We start from the raw sequence: 24,242 nt of genomic DNA on the forward strand, positions 1-24,242 counted from the left end.
TATTTTTTTAATGTTTATTTATTTTTGAGAGAGAGAGAGAGAGACACAGAGCATGAGCAGGGGAGGGGCAGAGAGAAAGGGAGACACAGAATCCGAAGCAGGCTCCAGACTCCGAGCTGTCAGCAGAGAGCCCGACGTGGGGCTTGAACTCACAAATCGTGAGATCATGACCTGGGCCGAAGTCAGAAGCTTAACCGACTCAGCCACCCAGGTGCCCCTTCCTGGACTTGATTTTGACCTTTGGTACCTATTTCTGGCGTCTTTCATATTTGTATGTATTTTCTTCTAAAGTTAGCACTTTTATAGCCTATATAAATATATATTTATAAAAATATATGTAATAAATGTGTACACAAATATAAATGTATATATAATAAATATATATTTAAAATCTTTTTTTTTTTTAATTTTTTTTTTAACGTTTATTTATTTTTGGGACAGAGAGAGACAGAGCATGAACGGGGGAGGGGTAGAGAGAGAGGGAGACACAGAATCGGAAACAGGCTCCAGGCTCCGAGCCATCAGCCCAGAGCCTGACGCGGGGCTCGAACTCACGGACCGCGAGATCGTGACCTGGCTGAAGTCGGACGCTTAACCGACTGCGCCACCCAGGCGCCCCTAAAATCTTTTTTATTTAAGTATATTCTATTACATATATAATATATAACTATATGTCATATATATGTATGTATATATATATATATATACACAATTTTTTTCCTTAGAAGAATGACTTGGATTTAAAAATGGCAAACATCCAAAGGAATGTGTCCTCGTTCCTGGTGCAAAGGCAGGGTTTGGAGAGGGAACGAGCGATCTTGGTTGTCAAGAGACTTAGGCACAGAATTAGCAGGAACACACAAGGACCTGACCTTCTTCAGAGACAGCAGTCTGTGTTTGGCCCTCTTCTCATCCTCCACACATGTACACACAACACAGACTTTGTTCCATAGACAGAAACAGCCTTCTTGCAAAATTTCTACAAAGCTTCTTCACCAGGTCTATGGCATTGCTAGGAAGCACAGCAGGGAGAAATGACTAAGCACTCTCGCATCACAAAGCTGGACTCAAATCTTTGCTTGCACCCCAGAGGCAGAAAGAAAAAGAAAAAGCCTTTAAAAAGCACAGGAACAGTTTCAACGCTGGAAGAAATTCCACCCGGCGCTCAGCACACAGGTGCTGGCTGCCCCGGAAAGCGAGAAGGCCACTCTGGAAAGCCCTGAGTGGGGCTGGAGGGCTGTTCTGCGGGCTGAGCTGGGGCAGGTGACTTTATAAACATACATTCCTTTTAGCATGGGCAAAAGCCTTCATTTCCATTTGCCTAATTTATCTTGTTAATGTGTATTTATTTATTTGGGGCGGGGGGAGCAGGGAGAGAGGGAGAGAGAATCCTAAGCAGGCTCTGTGCTGTTGGCACAGAGCCCAGCATAGGGCTCAATCCCACGAACCATGAGACCATGACCTGAGCCAAGACCAAGAGTAAGATGCTCATCTGACTGAGCCACCCAGGAGTCCCCCATTTGCCTAATTTAAAAGCGTGACCCTGTCCCCTTGGAACTTATTTAGTTTGAAAAACATGGATGTCTAAAAAGAGATACTAGAAGGGAGAAGGACAAGGACCACAAATCACAGAAGGGCATAAACCTGCCGCCAAGACCAACTTCCCAACGGTTCAAGGTCACTGTCTAATCCTTATCTCAGCTTTTGCTGCCCTTGTTTCCACAGAGCAAATACTGCCTCTCGGTCTCCCCAGCCCCTCCCTGACTCACTGACTTAACTGTCCTTTCTTCTCACAGAACACACTTTGCCCTCAGGCTCATTCTTTCCCCTCGAACCTTAGATTTCTGCCAAGGCCGCTGGATCCAGGCTGCCAAGCCACGTGCGCTGGGTGTCCTACAGATTCTGAGACTGGATCCAAGAAATAACACCGAGTGACATGGGGATACACGGACCCCAAAGGGTCCTCAGTCTGGTGCAGAATTGCTCCCTCAAAACCCAGCTCTTAATGGCTAGCTGTGTTCTGGAATCGAGGGGCAGAGGAAGGTGAAGGTGGCTCAGGCCCCACTCCTAAAAAGCTCATGCCCAGCCTGGCCGGGGAACAAGCCGCTACAGCTCACCAGATGACACGGCGAACAATGGAAGTTGTGTAAGAGAGTCGTGTGTGCTCTGGCACCCAAGGGAAAGAGCCATTAATCGTGTGCGTGTGTGTGTGTGTGTGTGTGTGTGTGTGTGTGTGTGTGTGAGTTTGGCGGGATGGAAGTAACTTCACACAGCAGGTGGCATCTGAGTAGGATTCTGACACATGGAAAGAGAAACTGACACACGGGCCAGGGAAAACCACAGGAAGAAAGGCCCAGAGGCCTGGGTACAGGGAATAGTCCATGGCCAAGGTGGACAGCTAGGGCAGTGGGGAGGGGTGGGTGGGCAAGGCACATAAGGCTGGGGTAGTTGTGAAAGGTCTAGAACCTCACATTAACAAATCGGGACTTTATCCCACAGATCAGTGGCTCTGAGTCTTTTGGATTTGGGGTTTCACAACGAGTTCAACAAGTTTGGGGGCTTATCCAAGATGGCGAAGCGGCTGTTTTGCAAAATAAGGCCATTAAAACCAACACCAACCCCCCCCTTACTATTATCATCATTTTATAAAAGGGCATTTGAACTCCAAAATAGTAGAAGGCAAACCCAGGGTGAAGGACTGTCCTTCTTCCTCCACCCAACCCCTGCCAAAAGACAGCGGACACTCTCCTGTTGACATCATGTGCCCACTACCCTGTCCTTACTCTCATTTTCCACAACAGGAAACTTCCTCACAGAACAGGGCTGGGAGCCACAGCTGGGGGACAGGCAGTGACCCAAGAGCTCGGACCAGGGAGTTACACCTCTTGCTGGCATCCAAAATATGACATGTGTCTTGCTCACAGATCCAAAAACTCAAAATGATGACAGTGCCAGGCATGGTGTCCACCACGGGGCTCCTGTGTATGACCCTGAGGACACCGCAGGTGTAGCTGCTGCTCCTCTCTGGAAGGGATGCTCCACGGTCAAGTGGGTTTGGGGAACACCCAGACTCTAATAAACGTTAATTACGCATGTGTTTATTTCTGTAAGACCTGAACGTGCGGGTGACTCTTTAAGATGGGACCATGACATGCAGTGCTTCCCTGACTCATTTGACCGTGGAAACCTCTTCTCAACACACCCCGCGTGGGCGCTGCCCCATGCACGCCCCTTCACTGCTTGGCAGGCAGGAGGCCAGCGTGGGCGGATTAGGGCACAGCAGCTCGAGCACCGTGGAAGCCCTGGCAAGTGTCAGTGAAGGACAAGCCATGCACCTGGCAGGCAGCAGCGTGTGAGTACCTCAAGGTCGGAGTTGATGGAGGAGACTTCGCAGGAGCTGCTGGAAGACACGCGGGCCCGGATGACCTGAACGGGAGGGTAAGAGGGCGGCTCCTGCAGGTTCGCGTCTCCAGGGTTCATCTGTCCATCGCCAGGCAGCCGGGTGGTGCTGCAGCCTGCCTGCAGGGTGTGTGGGCAAAGGGCAGGCAGGGAGACTTAGTCTACTTTATTTCTGAATTGTCGAAGCATTCACATGCGCTGGTGTTCAGAAGGTACCAAAGGGTGGCTGAGTCGGATGAGCTCAGACTCTTGATTTGGGCTCAGGTCATGATATCCTGGTTCATGGGATCGAGCCCTGCATCTGGCTCTGTGCTGGCAGTGCAGAGCCTGCTTGGGATTCTCTCTCTCCCCCCTCTCTCTCTCAAAATAAATAAATGAATATTTATGTTTTTTAAAAGGTACAAAAGGGTGTAGAATGCGAGGTCCGCTCCCACCTGAATTCCCCAGGCACCCAGTTCTCCCCAGGGGCAACCAACGCTCAGTTTCTTGTGTATCTGTCCAGATAGTCCATACATAACCTATCGAATGCAGATATATGACTTCCCTAGTTCTACAAAGGCTGCCAGCACATCTACACTCTCCTATGCACCTTTCTTTTTCTCACTTAACAATGTGTCCTAGAGATAGCTCTAGAGCAGAGGCTTTTGTTTTTCTTTTTGTTTCTTTTGTGGCATCATGTAAGTGTTCACAATCTGCTTAACCTGTCCTCAAACTGATGGACATTGAAGGCATTTCCAGTCTCATGCTTGTTTGCTTGGCTGTTTTTTTTTTTTTTCTCCGAGAGAGACAGAGTGCAAGTGGGGTAGGGGCAGAGAGAGAGGGAGACACAGAATCTGAAGCAGACTTCAGGCTCTGAGCTGTCAGCACAGAGCTGACGCAGGGTTCCAACCCACAGACCGTGAGTTAATGACCTGAGCAGAAGTTGGATGCTTAACCAACTGAGCCACCCAGGAGCCCTCCAATCTCTTGCTTTTACAACACTGACTGCAATAAATTATACCGTACACCCAAGGTTTCAGGGTTTTTAAAGGACCAATTTCTAGAAGTGGAATTGCTGGATCAGAGGATACGTGCATTTGTAATTTGGACAGCAACTGCCAAAATGCACTGCATGGGTTCATACCCACCAACAGGTTGGGGAGGTTAAAGGGAGGAAGAGACTTACAAGATTTGTATCTATCACCTATCTATCTGTCTGTCTATCCATCCATCCATCCATCCATCTCAGAGAGAGCTTCCCCCACAGAGCTCCTGGGGGCTGTCAGAGCTCCTGGAAGCTCTGTTGGCCAGGGTTTCAGAGTGGGCAGGATTTGGGTCATTCCACTGACACATCACAGGGCAACAGCCTGCCTTCTGGATCCACATCTTCCACAATGAAGCACATGCCAAGGTATGTATCTAGCGAAGGGGGTGGTAATCCCTGCCTTGCCTCATTTGAAGGGGTGTCACAGGGCTCAGATGTAATGCCCTGGACACATGAGAATGGCTACTCGTACTGGGCCCCAAACCACATGGGGCTCTAGCCCTGGATGGGTTAAGTACACAGTTTCACACGAGAGTTGGCTAGACAGGCTAGGGGGTGGGGGGCACGGGCCTCCCAGGCAACATCAACGATAGATTCTTTTTTTTTTTAATTTTTTTTAAGTTTATTTATTTTTGAAACAGAGAGAGACAGAGCATGAATGGGGGAGGGTCAGAGAGAGAGGGAGACACAGAATCGGAAGCAGGCTCCAGGCTCTGAGCTGTTAGCACAGAGCCCGATGCGGGGCTCGAACTCACAGACTGCGAGATCGTGACCTGAGCTGAAGTCGGACGCTTAACCGACTGAGCCACCCAGGCGCCCCCATCAACGATAGATTCTATAAATTCCTCAGGGCCCGACCAAGTCTGAATCAAGAGGGCAAATGGAGTTTTCAGATGCTCCAAGCCATTGATCCCCAGGACCCCAAGGTCCTTAGCCCCTCAGCTCAGCTGAACCCAGCTGCATCTTCTAGAAGACCCTTCCTTAGGACAGTGCCCAGTGCCCAGGGGGGCCTGCTGAGCAGACAATAAGTGCCCCTGCGGTCCTTGTTGTCCACTTCCAGGTGGCTGTGCAGATGGGACATACATCAATGCACTTGCCAACAGGGGACCTATTTCACCACAACCTTGCCCACTGGGACATTCTCATGAAAAAAAAAGGAAAATTTTGCCAACTGAGCAGGCATGAAATGAGCACAGAGAACTTGTTCTCTTGTTTTTATTTTTTAAAAAAATGTTTAATGTTTATTTTATTTTCGAGAGAGAGAGAGAGAGAGACAGAGCATGAGCAGGGGAGGGGCAGGGAGAGAGGGAGACACAGAAGCCAAAGCAGGCTCCAGGCTCTGAGCCGGCAGCAAAGCCTGATGCGGGGCTCGAACTCATGAACCACAAGATTGTGACCTGAGCTGAAGTCGGATGCTTTACTAGCTAAGCCACCCAGGCATCCTGAACATGCTCTCTTTATGAATCAGACGGGCTTTATCTGAAACCCATTCCTGTGCTTCTCTAACTATGAGATCTTGGGCAAGTTACTTAACCCTCTCTGTGCCTCAATTTAAAATCCTAATACAATGATTAATTATTAGACAATAAAACAATATAAATAATAATACTTAATGAGAATTTGCATTAATAATAATTTTTAAAAACCCAACCATTTATCAAGTGCTTCCTTGGTGTCAGACATTATGCCAAGTAAGAGGCAGTGTTGCATAGTGGTCAAGGGCACAGACTCTGAATCCTGGTTCTGCCACTGACAAGCTGTGTGACCTTGGGCGACTTGCTTAATGTCTCTGTGCCTCATTTTCCTTATCTGTAAAATGAGGTTAATACCTCAGGGGTTGGCGGTGAGGTTTACGTGAGTATACAAAGCACGTAGACCAGTACTCTAAGCACTATGCCCAGCACAAGAAGCATCACAGAAGTGCTGCCTGTTATTATTTTCTCAGGGACTGGCAAATAACCCTCAATAAACAGGCTACTGTAGAAGGGGTGCCCCTAGCCCTGGACAGCCAGGCTGTAGACTCCCTGCTGGGAGCTGTCTCAGGGACACCACTCGCCCTCTGGTGGACACGGAAGGAAGAGGCCAAGTGTGAGTATTTGCTCAAAAAAAACGTGCCGGAGGCCTCAGTGGAAGAGAATGAGAAAGAGGGACACACTCTTCTTTAATGGAGTCTGTTCTGCAGGAAGAATCCACTCAAGCTTCAGGTATTGCGTTAGAGTGAATGCAAGTTTTGCACTATCGTGTTTCTGAGGTTTGAGGATTTAAACATTTCTCGTGCAAAACACTGGCCAGATGCTGCCGGGGTTCCCTGTGCCTTCCCCAGACTTCCCATCTAAGAGGCGTTTAATGGCCGAAATGGGCTCTCAAACCTGTGGGCCTGTGAAAGCAGGCGCTGAATCTCCCTGAACACACTTATGTCACATAGCGTTACTTGCACCCACTTTCCAAGGAACCACAGCAAAGACTGAAACCTATCTCTCAGGCCCAAACTCTCCGAGCACCCGTATGTCCCAGCTCCTACTGAGCCCCGTATGAGCTACCTACCCTCAGTGGTAGCTGAGCGGCGGCTGCTACCACTGAACTTCATGCCACGCTCCAAACATCCTTTACTGAGGGCCTGTGGCCCGAGGCACCAGGGTCTCGGCAAACAAGACAGACAGAGGCAAAGTTTCTACCCCAGAAGGAGACAGACAACAAACAAAAGTAAAAGACAGCGAGAAGTACTTTGCAGAGCATTTAAAAAGGCACATTTAACATAGAGAAATAGCACAGAGGGGTGCGGGCTACTTTTGAGTGTGCAGTCCGGGGTGGCTTTTGGAGAAGGTGACATTTAGGTTGAAGGAAAGGAAGGAGGCAGCCGTATAAAAAAAAATGGGGAGGAAGAGCACTGGAGGCACAGGAACGGAGGGAAATCCCAGGCAGCTAGGAGGAGTGAACAAAGAGAGAAGAGACGAGGGCACAGTCAGAGAGGGAATGCTCGGCTCATGGGGCCTTGCAAGTCTGTGTAACTTTAGAGTTTCTTCTGTATGAAATGGGAAGCCAGAGGGTTTCAAGCCAAGGAGGAACACAAGGAATCGCCCCTCCTGGCTGCAGGGTGCAGGTGGCGGGGGTGGGACAAGATTAACAGTGGAGACGGAAACGAGGTAGGAGGCTGTGGGATCTATTTTACCCCAAGTAAATAGGAGACTCACACATGGACTGGACGGGCGTAGGCATGCACTGAGGGGGAGAGAGGAATTTGTTTCCTAGGATGAGAGGATGGGGGAGGGAGAGGGCACGGAAATCCCACGTTCTGTTTGGACACCGCAAGTGTGAGATGCCACGTGGGGACGGGTGCCCAGACTGAACACTGAGGGGAGGAAAGCATGGGGAGCTGGGAGCGCGAGCGCCCCATAAGCCAGAAGCAGCCGGTGGCCGAGCGTGTTGAATCTCAACAAAGATAGAGCTAACCCAGGATTTAGTGACCCTGAGGACACTGGAAACCTCCACGAGAAGTCGCAGTGGGTGTGGGACGACGGGGCGGACTTCCTGTCAGCTCTTTCCCTCACTTCTCTAACTTTCTTGCTCCTGGGAAGCCCTGTGGGCAGGCCGGAACCCCGGGAGTCATCGGGAGCCCTCAGCCTCTCTCACCCTACACCCTCACGCCCCCAGCACTCTGCCCGCCAACCCCCCACTTGGTCTCTGCCTCTCCACCTGCCTCAGCCTTGCCCCTGCTTCAGGCCACACCACCTCTCACCTAGACTTATCGGCGCCCCTCACTGACTGCCTTGTTTCTACCTCCTCTTCCCTGGTCTGCCCCCCAACCTTGCCTGAGAGACACACCTCTAACAGGCGCATCTGACCCTGAGTCTCTAGTCCTGATGCCTCCTGGACTCCTGTCCCTCAGGATGACAGTCAGGTGGCACGGTACGAGGATCTCTCGCTTGCCTCCTCTCCACCCTTTCATCTGTCCCCCACTGAGGCCTTGGAGACCTCCTGCCTCCTTTTACATGCTTTCTTGTCTCATCCTGCCCATCCTGCAGCTAAAGTATCACCTCCTCCGGGAAGCCTTCCATGGCCACTTCCCACCCCTCTGGACTCCGGCCGCTTACCTGCTGCACGGGCTCGATGGTCAGCTCCATGTAGCGACTGATGGCTGCCATTGTCCTCAGTGATTTGCAGGGTGGTAATGTGGTGAGAGGCACCCAGTCTGAATTCTTTCAAGTGGAGACAGGGAGGTAAAAAGAATTCTCAGTCAGGAGACTTTTTCTAAAAACAAGATCCCGTTCCTTCAAAAGCATCTCTAAAATATTATTTCTGTTTTTTCATGGCCCATCTCCCTTTCTGCTTCCTATAAGCTGTATCTTATCTCCGTCTTTGATGTCACAGTAGGTCAGGGGTTCCCAAACTTTGCTGCACAGTGGAGTCACCTGGGCATCTTAGAAAACAAAACAACTGATGTTTAGCTCTCCCAGCAGACGTTCTGATTAATTGGTATGGACGTGAGTGACCTGGAGAGTTTCAAAGCCCCTCACTCCCCTGCAGATGATTCTAAAGTTTGGGCCAAGTTTGGGAATCACTGCAGTAGGTGCTAAATGCTTTTGTAAAGCAGCGGTTCTCAAACATTAGTGTGCATCAGAAGCACCCAGTGCACTCATTAAAACACCCTCAGTCTGGGGCGCCTGGATGGCTCAGTCGGTTGAGTGTCCAACTCTTGATTTCAGCTCAGGTCATGATCTCAGTCTTAGGACTGAGCCCCTTGTCAGGATCTGAGCTGAGCCTGCTTGGGATTCTCTCTTTCCCCCTCTCTCTCCCCTCCCTTGCTCTCTCTCTCTCTCTCTCAAAGCAAATAAAATAAAATTAAAAAAAATAAATAAAACACCCTCAGTTTTAGATTGGGTAGAGCTGATGGAGCCCTAGAACTGCATTTCCTGCAAGTTCCCAGGCGATGCTGGTGTGGGGACCTCACGTTGAAAACCATCACTCGTAAAGAACCGTGGAAGCCATTGCAAAGGTTCTGTGTCATCCCTTCAGAATGCCAAGCCACACAGGGCTCTCTCTCTTTAAATACTTTAGCTCCCTTTGGGGATAGAATTTCGTCAAGTTTCTAGAATGGAATGAAAATAACCTCCCATTAGAGCCTCCACGGGAATGTGGAGCTTTGGTCCAAGCTCTTACATAAACCCCTTTACCTTGGCCGCGCCCACCACTATCTTCTGTTTCGTTAACTCAGTCAGATTACATTGTTAAACCTAGAATATTCGAAGGGATGGACCCAGTTCACTCACTCACCTTCTCTGGAAGAAAAACAAGGACAGTGAGGAGCCTAGGTAACAGGTGAGATTTTTTCCTCAAGAAATTATCTTAGAAAAGAGGGAGCTGCCTTATGTTCAAGTCCTTACAAGCACTCTTGTATTATGAAGCAATTTCTCAGCTTTTTGGAACCAAGGACTTTTGACAAAGACAAACTGAGAGAGTAAGTTCTGCCTACTTAGGTCACCTGTTAAAATCGGTAAGGAGACAAACACATTTTCTGGTACGATGTATATGGGGGATGTTACTGTAAACAGCACCTTTAAAGATCAGCTTTTTGGCAAGATCAACTGAAAAAAAAAGGGCTGTGTTAGTGATGGTGATGATGTATACGTCAGAGATGCATGTGCAACTAGGAATACGTGTTTTTATGAAATAGGGTAAAATCATACTATTTCTAAATTAACCTATTAATTTATGTAGTATGTGAACTTATATATATGAGGAAGTTACTAACTAGCTTAAGCGGACATTTAACTATCTCATCTACATTGCTCAAAATACATTAAAGTTTATTAAATGATCTCAAAAACCCATTTAAAAATATGTTGTAGTTGGGAAAGTGGAAGATCCTATTTATTCAGGGCATCCTTAGCACTGGGCATAAACAGTAGCGTTTTGGGTTTTTGTTTTTGTTTTTTTTTTTCATAAAAAATAGTAGTAGTTTTTTAAAGTGACCAACTGTCCTAGCTCGAGAAACGCCCAGCATCCTGCGCACAGACCCCGGTGGGCCCAGCAGTTTTCCAACCGGCGAGACCTTGCCTCCTGGCTTTCTTCCTCTTTGTCTGTGCAGGTCAAAAGGGCCTGGGTGTCGGGGCTCTCTCTGGCTTCAGGGGCAAACCCCAAGGCCCGTCTCATCTTGCTCTTCATCACCCAGGAAAGGAAAATGATCTGAGAGGTAGAGTTAAGGTGCAACAAAGCACAGCATTTCAGCCACCCAGGGCTACCTTCGCCTCTGCACCCCAAGGGCTCTCTCTCCCCAGATGATCCTGCCTGGGTGGGCCCCAAAACAGACATGAGCTCATTTAAGAACAGAGCAGGTCTGACTTTCTCCACATTTCCCCCACGAGGACTCAGCAGCCAGCAACACCTTGCCCCCCAACAAGCACTCAGTAAATACTTGTTAATCAAAAGCATTTTGAAAAACACCTTCCTTGAAGGGCTTGGCTTGTCCCTTGAAGGGACAGTACATGGAGTGGGTTGAATAGTGTTCCTCCCCTGCCCAAATTCATATCCATCTGGAAACTCCAAAAGTGACTTCATTTAAAAATAGGGTCCGGGGGAGGGGCGCCTGGGTGGCTCAGTCAGTTAAGCGTCCGACTCTTGGTTTCAGCTAAGGTCACGGTCTCAGTTTTGTGAGTTCTGGCAGCACAGAGCCTGCTTGGGATCCTCTCGCTCTCCCTCTCTCTGCCCCTCCCCCAGTCATTCTGTCTCTGTCTCTCTCAAAATAAATAAATAAACTTTAAAAAAAAAATAGGGTCTTGGGGCAACTGGCTGGCTCAGAAAAGCATGCAACTCTCAGGATTGTGAGTTTGAGCCCCACGCTGGGTGTAAAGATTACTTAAAAATAAAATCTTTTAAAGGGCACCCCGGTGGCTCAGTCAGTTGAGCATCTGACTTCAGCTCAGATCATGATCTCACAGCTCATGACTTCAAGCCCCGCTTTGGGCCATCAGCGCAGAGCCTGCTTCAGGTCCTCTGTCCCCATCTCTCTGCCACTTGCTCTCACTTGCCCTCAAAAATAAACATTTAGGGGCGCCTGGGTGGCGCAGTCGGTTAAGCGTCCGACTTCAGCCAGGTCACGATCTCGCGGTCCGTGAGTTCGAGCCCCGCGTCAGGCTCTGGGCTGATGGCTCAGAGCCTGGAGCCTGTTTCCCATTCTGTGTCTCCCTCTCTCTCTGCCCCTCCCCCGTTCATGCTCTGTCTCTCTCTGTCCCAAAAATAAATAAAAACGTTGAAAAAAAAAATTAAAAAAAAAATAAACATTTAAAAGAAAATAGGCATCTCCCCCTTAAAATAAAATAAAATCTTTAAAAAAAAGGGGGGATGTTTGCTGATATAATTAAGATGAGGTCACAGTGGATTAGGGTGGACCCACAGAGCTACATGAAGGGACGAACATGCGAAGACTGAGGTAAAAAATGAAATTACACTGCCCCAAGCCCAGGAGCACCAGGAGCCATCAGACGCTGGAACAAACAAGGGAAGTTTCTCTCCCAGGGCCTCCGGGAGAGTGTGGCCCTGCCTGGACTTCGGCCTTGTAGCCTCTGGAACCGTGAGAACACATTTCTGTTGTGACAAGCCACCAACGTTGGGTAACTTAATAGGGCAGCCCCAGAAAACTAGTACAGCACAGGAGAAAATCACAGTTTCTAACAATTTCTAAATTATTTATGATAAATCCACAGGTGCTTCATACACAAATTACCCGCTGTCCACCTCTCTATCTGCCCAATGTCTGAGCTTAGCTTGCCCTTGAGGTTCTCACGTCAAGGTCACTGGGGTGTCATCACATCAGGCGACAACCCCTGGGGAACCAGAAAGCAGTCATTGACAAAGGGCAGCCCTTGTCAGCTTTGATCTCTGCTTCCCCAACCCAAGGTTCCAGTGCCAAAGACAACAGAACGGGATGATCACCCCTGCGTGGCAGGTCAGCTTGCAAAGCCCCTTCCCAGCCTTGTGAGAAAGACAGGGCAAAGATGAGGAAAACGGGTTCACAGGAGGGTGGGGACCGGCCCATGTGAGGAGCAGCACTGAGACTGGAACCTGGGTCTGCTCCTGGGGCCTGCACACCCCCGCTTGCGGCTTCTCAGAGCTCCAGCCAAGAGATAATTGCTCCATATAGTATATATATAAAGGGAACAGAATACAAAATTGCAAATGATTGCCATTGCATCTGTCTGCCCCAGGCTTCAAACCTCCTCCCTGGCCCCCCTGGGAGAGAGTGCCATCTAGCCATAGGGAAGGAGGGCACACCGCAGGGATAGGGGGAGATGAGACACCAGCAGTCAAGCCCCCTAGGCCCAGCGTGGATACAGAGAGGTCCAGTGCAGCACGGCCGAGGGAGGTCAGGAACCAGGGTGTGGCCCGAAGCAGGTACTCAGGCCGCCGGTCGTGGGCCACAATGGCCGAGGCATAGAGGAGGCCCGCCAGGGCCGACAGGAGCCGGGTCCACAGGTGGATGGAGGGAAATGCCTTACCCTGGCACTGGACAGAGAGAGGAGGGAGCTGTGCAGGAACACTGCTGTCCTCCAGCCCCCTCGGAGCAGGATTCTAAGATCTAGGCCTTTGGTCCTGCCCTTGGCAGGTTGGAGCGCAAGCCTTCTGCCCATGGCCAGTCCCCAAAGGTGCTGCTTCTATTAGTTTTCCAGCTTTTGCTCAAGCTGCTTCCTTTACCTGGTGAACTCCTATTCATGCCTCAAAACCTGGCGTAAGCTCAACTCTAACAAACCCACCCCCCGCCCCCCCCCACACTTAGGTGGCATAGTCGGCTAAGTGTCCAACTCTTGGTTTCGGCTCAGGTTGTGATCTCAAAGTTGGTGAGTTCGAGCCCCACGTTGGGCTCTGCCCTTCCCCCACTTGTGCTCACTCTCTCTCTCTCTCTCTCTCTCTCTCGAAATAAATAAATAAACTTAAAAAAAAAAAGAAGTCTTCCATACACCTCCACCCTAACAGGGGTGAATAACTCCCATTCTAGGCTCCATCACACATGACACATCTCAACAGACAGAGGGCTCCTGAGAGCAGGGCAGGGTCCTGCCCATCTCGGCACCCCTAACCCTTGGCACTGGGTAGTGGCTCACGAATGTCACCTGGGAGAACGGGAGGGACTTTTGATGAAGTATGAACAGGTAAGGATTGACTTCTCTTCCTGGGACCACCAATCCTCAACCTGGCCAGCCGGAAAAAGTCAGGACAATTAGAGGTGACATTCTGGAAGTTTTGAAGCCAAGGGAATATTTTTGGAGAAAGAGTGATGGCAATATTGGTTAAAAAAAAAAAAAAGAAACATATTCAATATTTATATGTTAAATACCTTTTACAGGTATGAAGTCACCTTATATATACATTTATATGTATATACACAAATACTGTATATTTTCAATTATATATAATAACATAGTATATTTAAATCTATAGAAGTATAAATTATATGTAGTTTATTTTACTCATTAAATGACTGTATCTAGAGATATACAGGTATTGGCTAGAGATTGAAAAACTTTCAGAGGAAAAAGCAAGGTTTGGCTGATTTTCCCCATTTTTATTTTAACTCTCAAAAAGATTCCTTGGGAGTGTTACACTTCCCTTTGCATTTCTTCAGGTTTGGTTTCCAGGGTTTCCTGTTTTTGGTTATTTTGTTTTTAGCCTTGCCCTGAAGACTGGTAAACAGAGACAGCAGCCAGGCTGGGGAGGGTGGCCCCTGGCTTGTCGGCCCCAGAGGCCCTTCCCACCTGACACAGCCCGGGAAGCAGCCCTGTCCCCTTCCACCTGACTCGGCCCAGGAAGTGGCTCTGTCCCAGACAGCACTGTTGTGGTGAGAAACCCTTAGGGGTCCCCCAGGCTACTGACCCCCATTTACAGAGGACACTGATGGCCAGTGACTTGCAGGGTCAGGGCTGGGAACTGCCTTCTGCCTCTTGACTCGCACTTGCTGCTGCTCTGCGTGGGCTCTCTGCCGTCATTCATGTGCCAACCCGCGCACAGAGCTCACTGACTTCAAAACTCCCATCTCTCTTCCTGGTCAGTCCTGGGGCCTGTTGGGTTCTGTCTGCCTACACGCTGGATACGCTGTAGGTGCTTAGCAGCTGCTGAAGACTGGGACTGGCTTGCCGACTGGAGATACAGCAGGTCTTTGTCCAGCACATGTGGGCTTCGTCTGGCTGGTCACACAGAACTCAGGGTGGCTACCTGGCGAAACCATTGTGGGGCGCTCGAAGCAGGACGTGCGTCAGCTCCTGCAGCAGCGATGGGTCCCAGTGCTGCCAGCACAACCCCATACTGGTCAGCGGGTGGGTCATGCCCCTTGCTCTGTTCAAGCACTCCTGAAAGAATGGAAACTTCTTCCACCAAAGCCACCCAGCCTTCTGCTCCTCAGCACCCCCAGCAGGGGTAAATTAGAAGCAGCTTCTGGGGGATCTAGGGTTCAAGGCCATGCTGGCTAGGCTGCTTAGAACACCCCAAACCCTGCTGAGTTTCTCTGTAATAAGGGGACCCTAGCTCTGGGTTCTTCTTTATGGAACCAGAGATACTCAAGGCTGGCAGTGCCTCAGAGATTGCCCAACCTTATCCTTAATAGAATCTAACTCTATCTTCCTGCCAAGGGGCCATCAGGCTTGAATGCCTTTAGTGATGGGGACTCCACTAGCTCCTAAGGCAAGAATAACAATACTAATTGCTCTCAATATGCCAGAAGCCATGCAAAGCATCTAACCCGTAACTGGGATGTGGACCCCCCATAACCTCTCTCCACTCTTGGTTTTGCTTCTATTTCCCAAGACCACAGAGAACAAAGCTGCTCTTTCTGCCCCCAAACGGCTCTTCTGGTTCCTGCATCCATAAGCTTCTTTTTTTCCAGACCAGATTATGTCGCTTGCTATCATCATCATCATTATTATTTAAATGTTCATTTATTTCTTTTGAAAGAGAGGGAACACACATGCATATGCACACAAGTGGAGGAGGGGCAGAGAGAGAGAGAGAGAGAGAGAGAGAGAGAATCCCACGCAGGCTCTATGCCGTTAGCCCAGACTCCGACTCAGGGATCCATCTCACAAACCATGAGCTCAGGACCTGAGCCAAAATCAAGAGTCGGTCACCCAAACGACTGAGCCACCCATCCAGGTACCCCTTAGGTAACTCATTTGAGAGCCGACCATGAGCAGGCTCCCAGCACCTGGAATACAGGGGAAATAAAACAGACAAGACCACTGTTCTCATGGCGCTGATGTCCTACCTGGGACCAACTTGGTAAATAATTGAAGGAGCTAATTTCAGGTTGTGACCAAGGCCGTGAATAAAATGTAGTGGAGTGAAGGTCAGTGGTGGGGCTGGCCTGGGGCTATGTTAGGTGGGTGGTATCAGGGGTTGAACCGCGTTCCCCTCTCTCAAAAGATGTTGAAGTCCCAACCTCCAGAGCCTGTGAATGTGGCCTTCTTTGGCAATAGGATCCCTGCAGATGATCACGTTAAAGATGAGGTCATTAGAGTGCACCCTCATCCAGTATGACCGTGTCCTTATGAAAGGGAAGCCTGGGCACAGACACGACCAGAGGGAAGGCCACATGAGGACACACACAGGGAGAAAGAACGCCATGCGGACACTGGAGTTGCGCAGTTACGCGGCCATCAGCCAAGGAACTTCCAGAAATTTAGAAAGAGGCCTGGAAGAGATCCTTCCCTAGCGCCTTCAGAGGGAGCATGGCCCTGCGGACACCTTGATACTGGACTTCTGGCCTCTAGTACTTTGAGACAATACGTTTCTGCTATTCAAAGTCTGTGATACTTTCTAATGGCAGCCCCAAGGAAACTAATACAGCCAGGCACTGTACCAGCCCCTCTGAAGGTGTTCACGTGATGCAGCTTCGAGCCCCACCGTCCCAGGGGCGCCCCACTCTCCCCTCCCTTGATCCGGAGGCAGCGCCTTTGCTGGGAGGCCCCGTCACCCGTGAGGTTTCTGGCCATGACAGCACAGGCATCAGCTTCCTACCAATGATCAACTAAGCACCTGCCCCCCATACCCCCCAAATCCTGGAACTGCTGTTCAATGATGCTCTGGGGCAAGCGGTTTCTTTAGACCTAGTGATGGCCCATCACGTTTCCTGTGTTAGGCCTGGCCATTATTCCTGTCGGGGAGGCCCTCCCGGCACAGTAGAGCAGTTCTGCACACCCACGATATCTTGCTCTTCCTGCCTCAGTGGCTTTTCCCGCGTGCTCTCCGCTTTCCCTCCCTCACCTCTGCCTCCTCCAATCTCGCCTTCCCTTCAGAGCCAATGGGAAGCGTCTCTGGCCCCGTCCACCAGGCAGTGTGAAGTTTTCACCCTCACTCATAGGAATAGCATAGGAGCCTTCTCTCCCTCTTGCGAACCCCCTAACACCTGATTCTTTCTTCGAGCATTAAAATAACCTGCTTTTGGGGCGACTGGGTGGCTCAGCCGGTTGAGCATCCAACTCCTGATCTCAGCTCAGGTCATGATCTCATGGTTCTTGAGATCAAGCCCTGAGTAGGGCTCTGTGCTGGCAGTGTGGAACCTGCTGGAATTCTCTCTCTCCCTCTCTCTCTCTCAAAATGAATAAATAAACATTTAAAATATTCTGCTTTGCATTTCCATGTCTTCCATGAGACTGGGAGCTTCCCAAGGGTAAGCACAGCATCTCCCGTCACATCTCCAGTCACATCTCCAGTCACATCTCAAGTCTCCTACAGAACTGGCCAACACAGGGCTTTCCTCACCCTGGATGCCTGGACAGGATCTGCAGCAAAATGATCCCAGATGGAACCCCAATACCTGCAGGATTCTCTCCTCTAAAACCTTCTCGTCTCCTAGTGGAATGTTTGTTTATCGGACCCCAATGCCTTCTTCCTGACAGCCTGCCTTTCCTTTGCTCTGGAGAGACCTCAGTGGGCTCCCCTGTGAGAGGCTCTCGCAGACCTCAGGACCTCCCCTGGGTGGGCGGCCCACCCCCTGCACGTGCACACATGCACACATGCACACACACGACACAACCCCTCCACCCCAGGACTCGGGAGCTCGGAAGACGCTCCCAGATGCCCTAAGACCCGCCATGGCGACCCACAGCCCCAGCCCCGACCCAGCCTCACGATTCTGGAGAGCGGGGGGATTCGGGAAGCCCAGGAGCCGAAGGCAGCGATGGCACCCAGCAGGTAGCCGAAGATTTCAGTGTTGTCCTGAGGGAACAGGTGATACACTCAGCACCCTGAGGAGACAGCCCATCCTTTCCCGCTTTTAGTACTTTCTGGCTAGGGCTGCCCCTGCCCCTGCCCAGGGCATTTGTTGGGGCCGTGAAGAGGGAAGGGAATGCATATCCCCACGCCCTCCTGGGCAGGCTCGGCCTCACCTGCAGCAGGCTCTCCAGTAGCCTCCGCTGGGGCCCTCGGACAGGGCCTGACGCCTTCTGGACGGCGGCCCAGAGAGCCCAGCCTGGCCCCAGGCTCAGCGGCAGGGCCAGAGCAAAGACACTGGCCCTGAGCCGCTGCCTCCTCTTCCTCTCCCGGGAGCCCCGACCTGCAACAAACACCAAAATCCCACAGGCCCCTGGGGTCTAGAACTCAACGGAGAGCTGCATCTCCGGTGTGCACCCATCTCCGATGCCAGAGCGGGTTCCCACGTTGCTCGACAGGCCAGATCCTCTCCACCCTTCAAGGCCCCGTAGCTCTGCCACCCCGTTGGAGGAATCTTTCCTCCCCACCACCTCATCCCACCCACTCGCACGACTGGCGCTCTTCTCCTTCCTCGGCCCTCAAAGCATTTTCTTTTCACACGTGTCTGTGCACACAGAGTTGCCTCTGCGAGACTGGAACCCCCCGAGGGCCGGCAGTTTCTGTAATCTCCACAGAGCCTGGCACAGAGCTGAACCGGCACAGCTTTGGAGAATGCATCACGGTGTTTGTGCCAGGGCCTGAAGCTGTGAGCCAAAAAGGAGCACGGTCTTGGAAGTCTCCTTAAAATATGAGACAGACAGTCCTCCGAGAACTGTAGTAGGAACACGTCTCCTCTGGGCAGCGCTGAGCAGCTTGGGGATCTTACGTTACCCCACTGATGCAAGCACTCCCCTTTTGCGCCACGGCGGGGGCACATGGCTGCCCCTTCTCAGAACGCCCGGTCCGGCATACTCAGGGCGACCCATCCTACCTCAGTAACTTCCAGCCCCCACTCTGCCTGAGGTGGCCTGCGCCCATTCCTGGCATCCATTTCTGGAAGTTACGGGGCTGTGTTTGGCCAACCCGGGTTCACAAACTGAGATATCACTGTTCATCCCCCGAGTCATGCACACCCATCCTCCTGGCCTTCGCTCATGCTGTTCTTTTCACCTGGAATACCCTTCCCTGCGGCCCCTGATCTAACGTCACATCCTTCCCTCTGGTTGCCCACGGTGTGCACGCACCTCCTCGAAAGCTGCGTTAATGACCGTTTAGGGCCCCGTCTCTCGGCCCTGGGTGGGGTCTCCGAGCTCATTCATGTGTCCGTGCCTGGCAGGGGCCCAGCTGAAGCCTGACAGGGGGTAGGCGCTTGGCGCACTGATGAATGAAGACAGGAACAGATGGCCACACACTCACCCAAATTAGACTTCAACTTGGAGCCGCAGACCGGGAAGAGGATGAACACAAAGTTTACCAAGTCAACAGCTGCTAGGTAGGCACCCGTGAAAACCTGGGGGCAAAGGAAATAGAGTCATGGCATCCAAACATTCTCCAGCAATCACAGCACCTGTCATCCTGGATCTCCTCTGCCCCTGATGAGGTACTTCCTCCGAAGCCGCCTGCCAACCCCAGGAAAGGCTGGTCATCACCTCTATTTGCCTGACGAGGAGAACGGGGCGCTGAAACGAGCAATCCCTTACGTGGAGGCCCATCGGCAGAACCCGCCCTCCACTTCCCATGCTGCGCTCTTTCCGGTGCACGGTTACTCTTTGCTGTGTGACTCTGGCCCAACCGCTGGACTTCTCTGGGCCTCTGTTTCATCGTCTGTAAAACAGGGGTAGTCATGGTGCCTCTCTCAGTGCTAAGCAGATTACATGAAGCACTACAGGGAAAGTGCTTAGACCAGCACCGGCAAGCAGGAAAGCACAAGGCTCCTACCCACAAACGCACCAGCTACTATGCCAGTGTAACAATGGTGAGGAGCAAACTCTGGAGTCTGGATCTTGCCACTGCTGCTTACTGGATCCTTCCCAAAGTTGTTCAGCCGCTAAGTCTGAGTGTCCACATGTGTAAAACAGGGATAAGGAGAGAGCCTACGTCCTAAGATAATTCGAGGATTAAATGAGTGAATGCATGACAAGCCCTCATTGCCAAGCACGTAGTGAAGGATTTTTTTTTTTTCTCTTTACATTTATTTATTTTTGAGAGCGACAGAGACAGAGCACAAGTTAGGGAGGAGACACAGAATCCGAAGCAGGCTCCAGGTTCTGAGCTGTCAGCACAGAGCCCGACGTGGGGCTCGAACTCACGAACTGTGAGATCATGACCTGAGCCGAAGTCAGACGCTCAACCCACTGCGCCACCCAGGCGCCCCCGCAGCGAAGGATTTAATAAACATCAGCTACTATTCTTGGACTCGGGCTGAGCATCATTGGGTTCCAGCAGCCAATGAGAATGGGCACCCAGAATGAAAGGTGGTTTGTTTGTGAGACAATACTGTTTGAAGCAGGGTCTAGAACTCCCAGGTGTGTGTCCCGGCCATGAGGCCGCCTTCCTCCATGTCTACCTGGGTGGGTGCCAGCCCCATGAGGTGCCTCTCCAGGGCACATTCCTTTGGGATATGTGTTTTGGGACAGGCCCCATCTACACAGGTTTGAGGGCCTAGACTTCAGAAGAGCTTGCAACTGTTTCTCACTTGCCCCAAGGCCTGCATTACCACTTGGGAAAGCACTCAGCCACCCCTGTTTGAACTGAGGCTGGGCTCCAGGCTCTAAAAACAATGACCACAACAATCGCTACTTATGGAGCATCTACGATGTACCAGCTGCTGTTTTAAGGGATGGGGATACGGTAGTGAATACAAAGTTTTGCCCCCGGAGAACTGGCACACTAGTAGTTCAATGAGCAACAGACACACTCAGTAAAACAGATGGTGTATTGAGGGGGGGGGGGTGGTCCGCTTTGGGAAAAAACGGAGCAGGACGAAGGAGTCCGGAGCACCTGCGGTAGAGGGAGAGCCCAAGTCTACACGAGTGCTCTGGTTAGGCCTCATCGAGAAGGTGACTTTTGAGCAAAGACTTGAAGGAGGTGAGCAGTGAGCCCTGTGGCTATCAGGGCAGGGGCACTGGGCAGGGGCAGACAGACCAACAGGGGCGCGGGCATGAGGTGAGACCGTACCTCAATGGTGAGGGAACTAGACAGAAGCTACTGTCACCCTGTGGGCCCTACGCACCTGGATCGTGAGCTGTCTGGCCAGAATCGCTCCGATGGTGTCACACAGGCTGGTCAGGAGGCAGCATGCCGCGCACAGCGCTGACTGGTCCCGTCCGGATTTCTTTGTACACCTCAGATAGAGAAGCCTGTGGTGACAGACGGGGGTGTGGATGGGTATGGACGGAACGCGGGAGCCATGAGTGGGTTCCCAATGCAGGTGTCTGCAGAGGGCAACTGTGATTTTGTGTCCTCGTGAGGCACTCTCTCCCCCAGATATTCAGCAGGTATTTCTGAACTTAGTTTACAGATGGGAAAATAAAGGATCAAAGACTCCAGAACCAGCCCGTGGCAGGAGCCAGACCTGCCTCTCTAACGAAGAGGCATTTCTTTCCTCCTACAAATCTGGCCAACTCAAGTTCATGACCCACCACTCAATGCTAACAAACTAGCTATGGGGTTTTATTTTTTGAAAGGAAGCTTGTGGGTTATAAAAGTAACCCAATCACTGTGGTTAACTGCAGAGTACAGTTAATTGCCTAAATTAAAAAGGCAACTTGTTTCTTTTCAATTCAAGTGAAATCCTGCTAAGGAGTTCATGTGTGCAGTGGGGCGGCTGGGCTTTTGCTGGCCCTTGTCAAGTTGAGCATGTTCTTTTTTTTTTTTTTTTTTTTAATTTTTTTAACGTTTATTTATTTTTGAGACAGAGAGAGACAAAGCATGAACGGGGGAGGGTCAGAGAGAGGGAGACACAGAATCTGAAACAGGCTCCAGGCTCTGAGCTGTCAGCACAGAGCCTGATGCGGGGCTTGAACTCACGGACCGCGAGATCATGACCTGAGCTGAAGTCGGCCGCTTAACCGACTGAGCCACCCAGGCGCCCGGAGCATGTTCTTAACATACACGGAGAGCAAAACTCCTCGAAGATGCCATGGCACTTTGGGCTGACCTCTCCCTAGAGTCGCCCACTGCTGGTCTCTCTCCCTTATTCCCCTCTTCCTGCCCCACCCCACTCCCCTAGAACAAGCACAGAAAGGCACAACAGGATGGAAGGAGTCAGAGGTCGCTCAGAAACACCTGATCGGATCTCAGAAACACTTTGTTCTAGATGTTTCCATGTTACATATCTGGGCCGGGATAACTGCACTTCTTGTTTTATTTCCATCAACCACAGGGTGGTACTCACTCCTCACGGTTAGACTGTTTGCCTGGTTCTGAGGGTCGGCCCTTGGGAGCAGGGGATGGGGATGGAAGGCTGCTGGGTTCCAGAACATTTCCTGATCTGCCAGACGAAGCCCAGAGCTCACAGTGGGAACAGCAACCTTTCATCTAGGCCCTGGGCTCCTGGCACCAATTCAAAGCCTAAGAGTGAAGGCTCTAGAGACTCTCTGAGTTGGATTCAGATTAGAAATAGTTTATTTCAGGGCGCCTGGGTGGCTCTGTCAGTTAAGTGTTCGACTTCAGTTCAGGTCATGCTCTCACGGCTCATGAGTTCGAGCCCCGTGCCGGGCTCTGTGCTGACAGCTCAGAGCCTGGAGCCTGCTTCCGATTCTGTGACTCCCTTTCTCTCTGCCCCTCCCCTGCTCATGCTCTGTCTCTGTCTCTCAAAAAAACAAAGGCTTAAAAAAAAAAAAAAAAAAAGAAAAGAAATAGTTTATTTCAACCCTCCCATTAGAGAGTGGAGAAAAGTGAGGCCGATGGTGACCAGCTGAGTTAATGGCCGACCCTCTGGCTTCACACGTGGAGGCTTTCTCTGTACCCTGCTGTTCTTTAGCCATTTCCCCAGCCCTCGGGTCAGGGATCCGGGCTGACCCTACCCCAGGCCACACACAGCTCGGAGGATACACATTCCCCAAGGACAAGAGGAGGCTCAGGGATGGCAAAGTCCTGACAACAGATGGGTGTGTCCAGACCTGAGGCAGGCTGAAAAAGCAGATTCAGCTCTCATCAGACTGACTGGCTGGGCATTCTCAACGTTTATTTATTTTTGGGACAGAGAGAGACAGAGCATGAACGGGGGAGGGGCAGAGCGAGAGGGAGACACAGAATCGGAAACAGGCTCCAGGCTCTGAGCCATCAGTGGCTGGGCATTCTCAACGGAGTTACCTAACCTCTCCCACCTTTAGTTTCCAGCTCAGGAAATGTCTAATACTGCTGACTTCAGGGCGGCTGTGAGGACCAAATGAGATAACGCACAGAGAGTGGCTCGTTGGTGTCCACCTCTGATCTGGACAGTTTAATCCTCACAAGTGTGCCCCTTTCGAAAAGGGTCTGGCGGTCCGGTTCTTTCCATTCGCTAGGGCAAGTTAGTAAAGCTGTCAGAACCTCCAGCTTCCTGGGGGGGTAAATGGGAGTAATAACGGTCCCTCCCTCGTGGGGTTGTGGCAGGGAAGACATGAGCTAATAAATGCAACACTAGGCCCACGTTAAATGTTCCAAGTGTCTTTTCATTTGCGTTCCAATGACTGGGTAGGGGGGTTGCCAGATCTCCGCAACAATATCAAATATCATCTTAAGAGTGCCTAAGATGAGCAGGTGCCAACCTCTCCCGGGGTGCTGATCCTTTCTCCTCTGCCAGGGAATACTTGGGTTGCACCAGCTTGGGACAGGGTGCCCGAAGATCTGGAGGCCCTCTTTAGCCAGACTTCATAGAACCCAGGTTATGGTGACCACCTGGCCAGATGGCTCCAGGTACTGGCCAGAATCAGATCACAGCCAGTCCACATCCCCAGATCAGAGGGCCTGGGGTAAAGGGAGACCAGAAACGCCAAGAGCCTTGTCCAAGGTCCTTGCCCTCTGCCAAAGGTTGGTGGCAGGACAGGAGCAATAATAAGGATGTTTAATGAGCACATACTAAGAGCTTTACGGAAACTAACTCATTTAATCCTGCCATCCGTCCCATCAGTTATTAACCCCGTTTAGGTGAGGAAAATGAGGCTCTGAGGCTTTACAGCTTGCCCAGCTCACACCTCCGGTCGATGGAGAAAGGGTGACAATAGAACCCAGGACTCGCGGCTGCCTTCGAGGGCTCCACGCACCGCACGACCCGGCCTCTTCCTACTGGCCCACAGCCCAGCCTCCCCCTCCCTGTGCACGGAATCCGGAAAGAAGTCCTATCCGACTTCAGTCCACAGCGGAAGGGTCGTTTCGATCCTGGCACCGCGCCGCCTCCTGCCTCCCCGCTTTATGCCCCCTTCCCTCCAGGTTTCCAGGAGGGAGTTGGCGGGAGGCGTCGCCCCGCGCCCCCCGCCGCAGACCCGGCCCCCTCCCCCGCGCCGCCCGGTCCCAGTCCCCATTACAGCGCGTGGGCGGCGATCCAGCAGGAGGAGGCGCAGATCCACAGGCCGAAGGAGATGCAGACGCGGTGGCGGGCGAAGCAGCGGTCCAGGTAGTCCCAGTCCCAGAGCGCGGGCGCGGGGCTGGCCGCCTCCCCCAT

At 51.3% G+C, this 24,242-nt stretch overlaps 1 protein-coding gene across 1 annotated transcript; it reads right to left on the reverse strand.

Annotated features, from left to right (window-relative positions):
• Window positions 1–740: 740 nt before the first annotated feature.
• Window positions 741–24,242, reverse strand: TMEM44 (transmembrane protein 44). Its single transcript, XM_047100325.1, is given in 11 exon segments — window positions 741–994; window positions 997–1,012; window positions 3,361–3,519; window positions 8,515–8,619; window positions 10,478–10,606; window positions 12,752–12,922; window positions 17,537–17,623; window positions 17,794–17,960; window positions 19,013–19,106; window positions 20,829–20,955; window positions 24,106–24,242. Coding segments are annotated over 11 exon segments (1,446 nt in total).

The sequence above is a fragment of the Lynx rufus genome, unplaced genomic scaffold (genome assembly GCF_022079265.1).
Source record: "Lynx rufus isolate CCGP_SWC_20201006 ecotype Redwood Valley unplaced genomic scaffold, mLynRuf1.p SCAF_5, whole genome shotgun sequence".
NCBI classification, from domain to species: domain Eukaryota; kingdom Metazoa; phylum Chordata; class Mammalia; order Carnivora; family Felidae; genus Lynx; species Lynx rufus.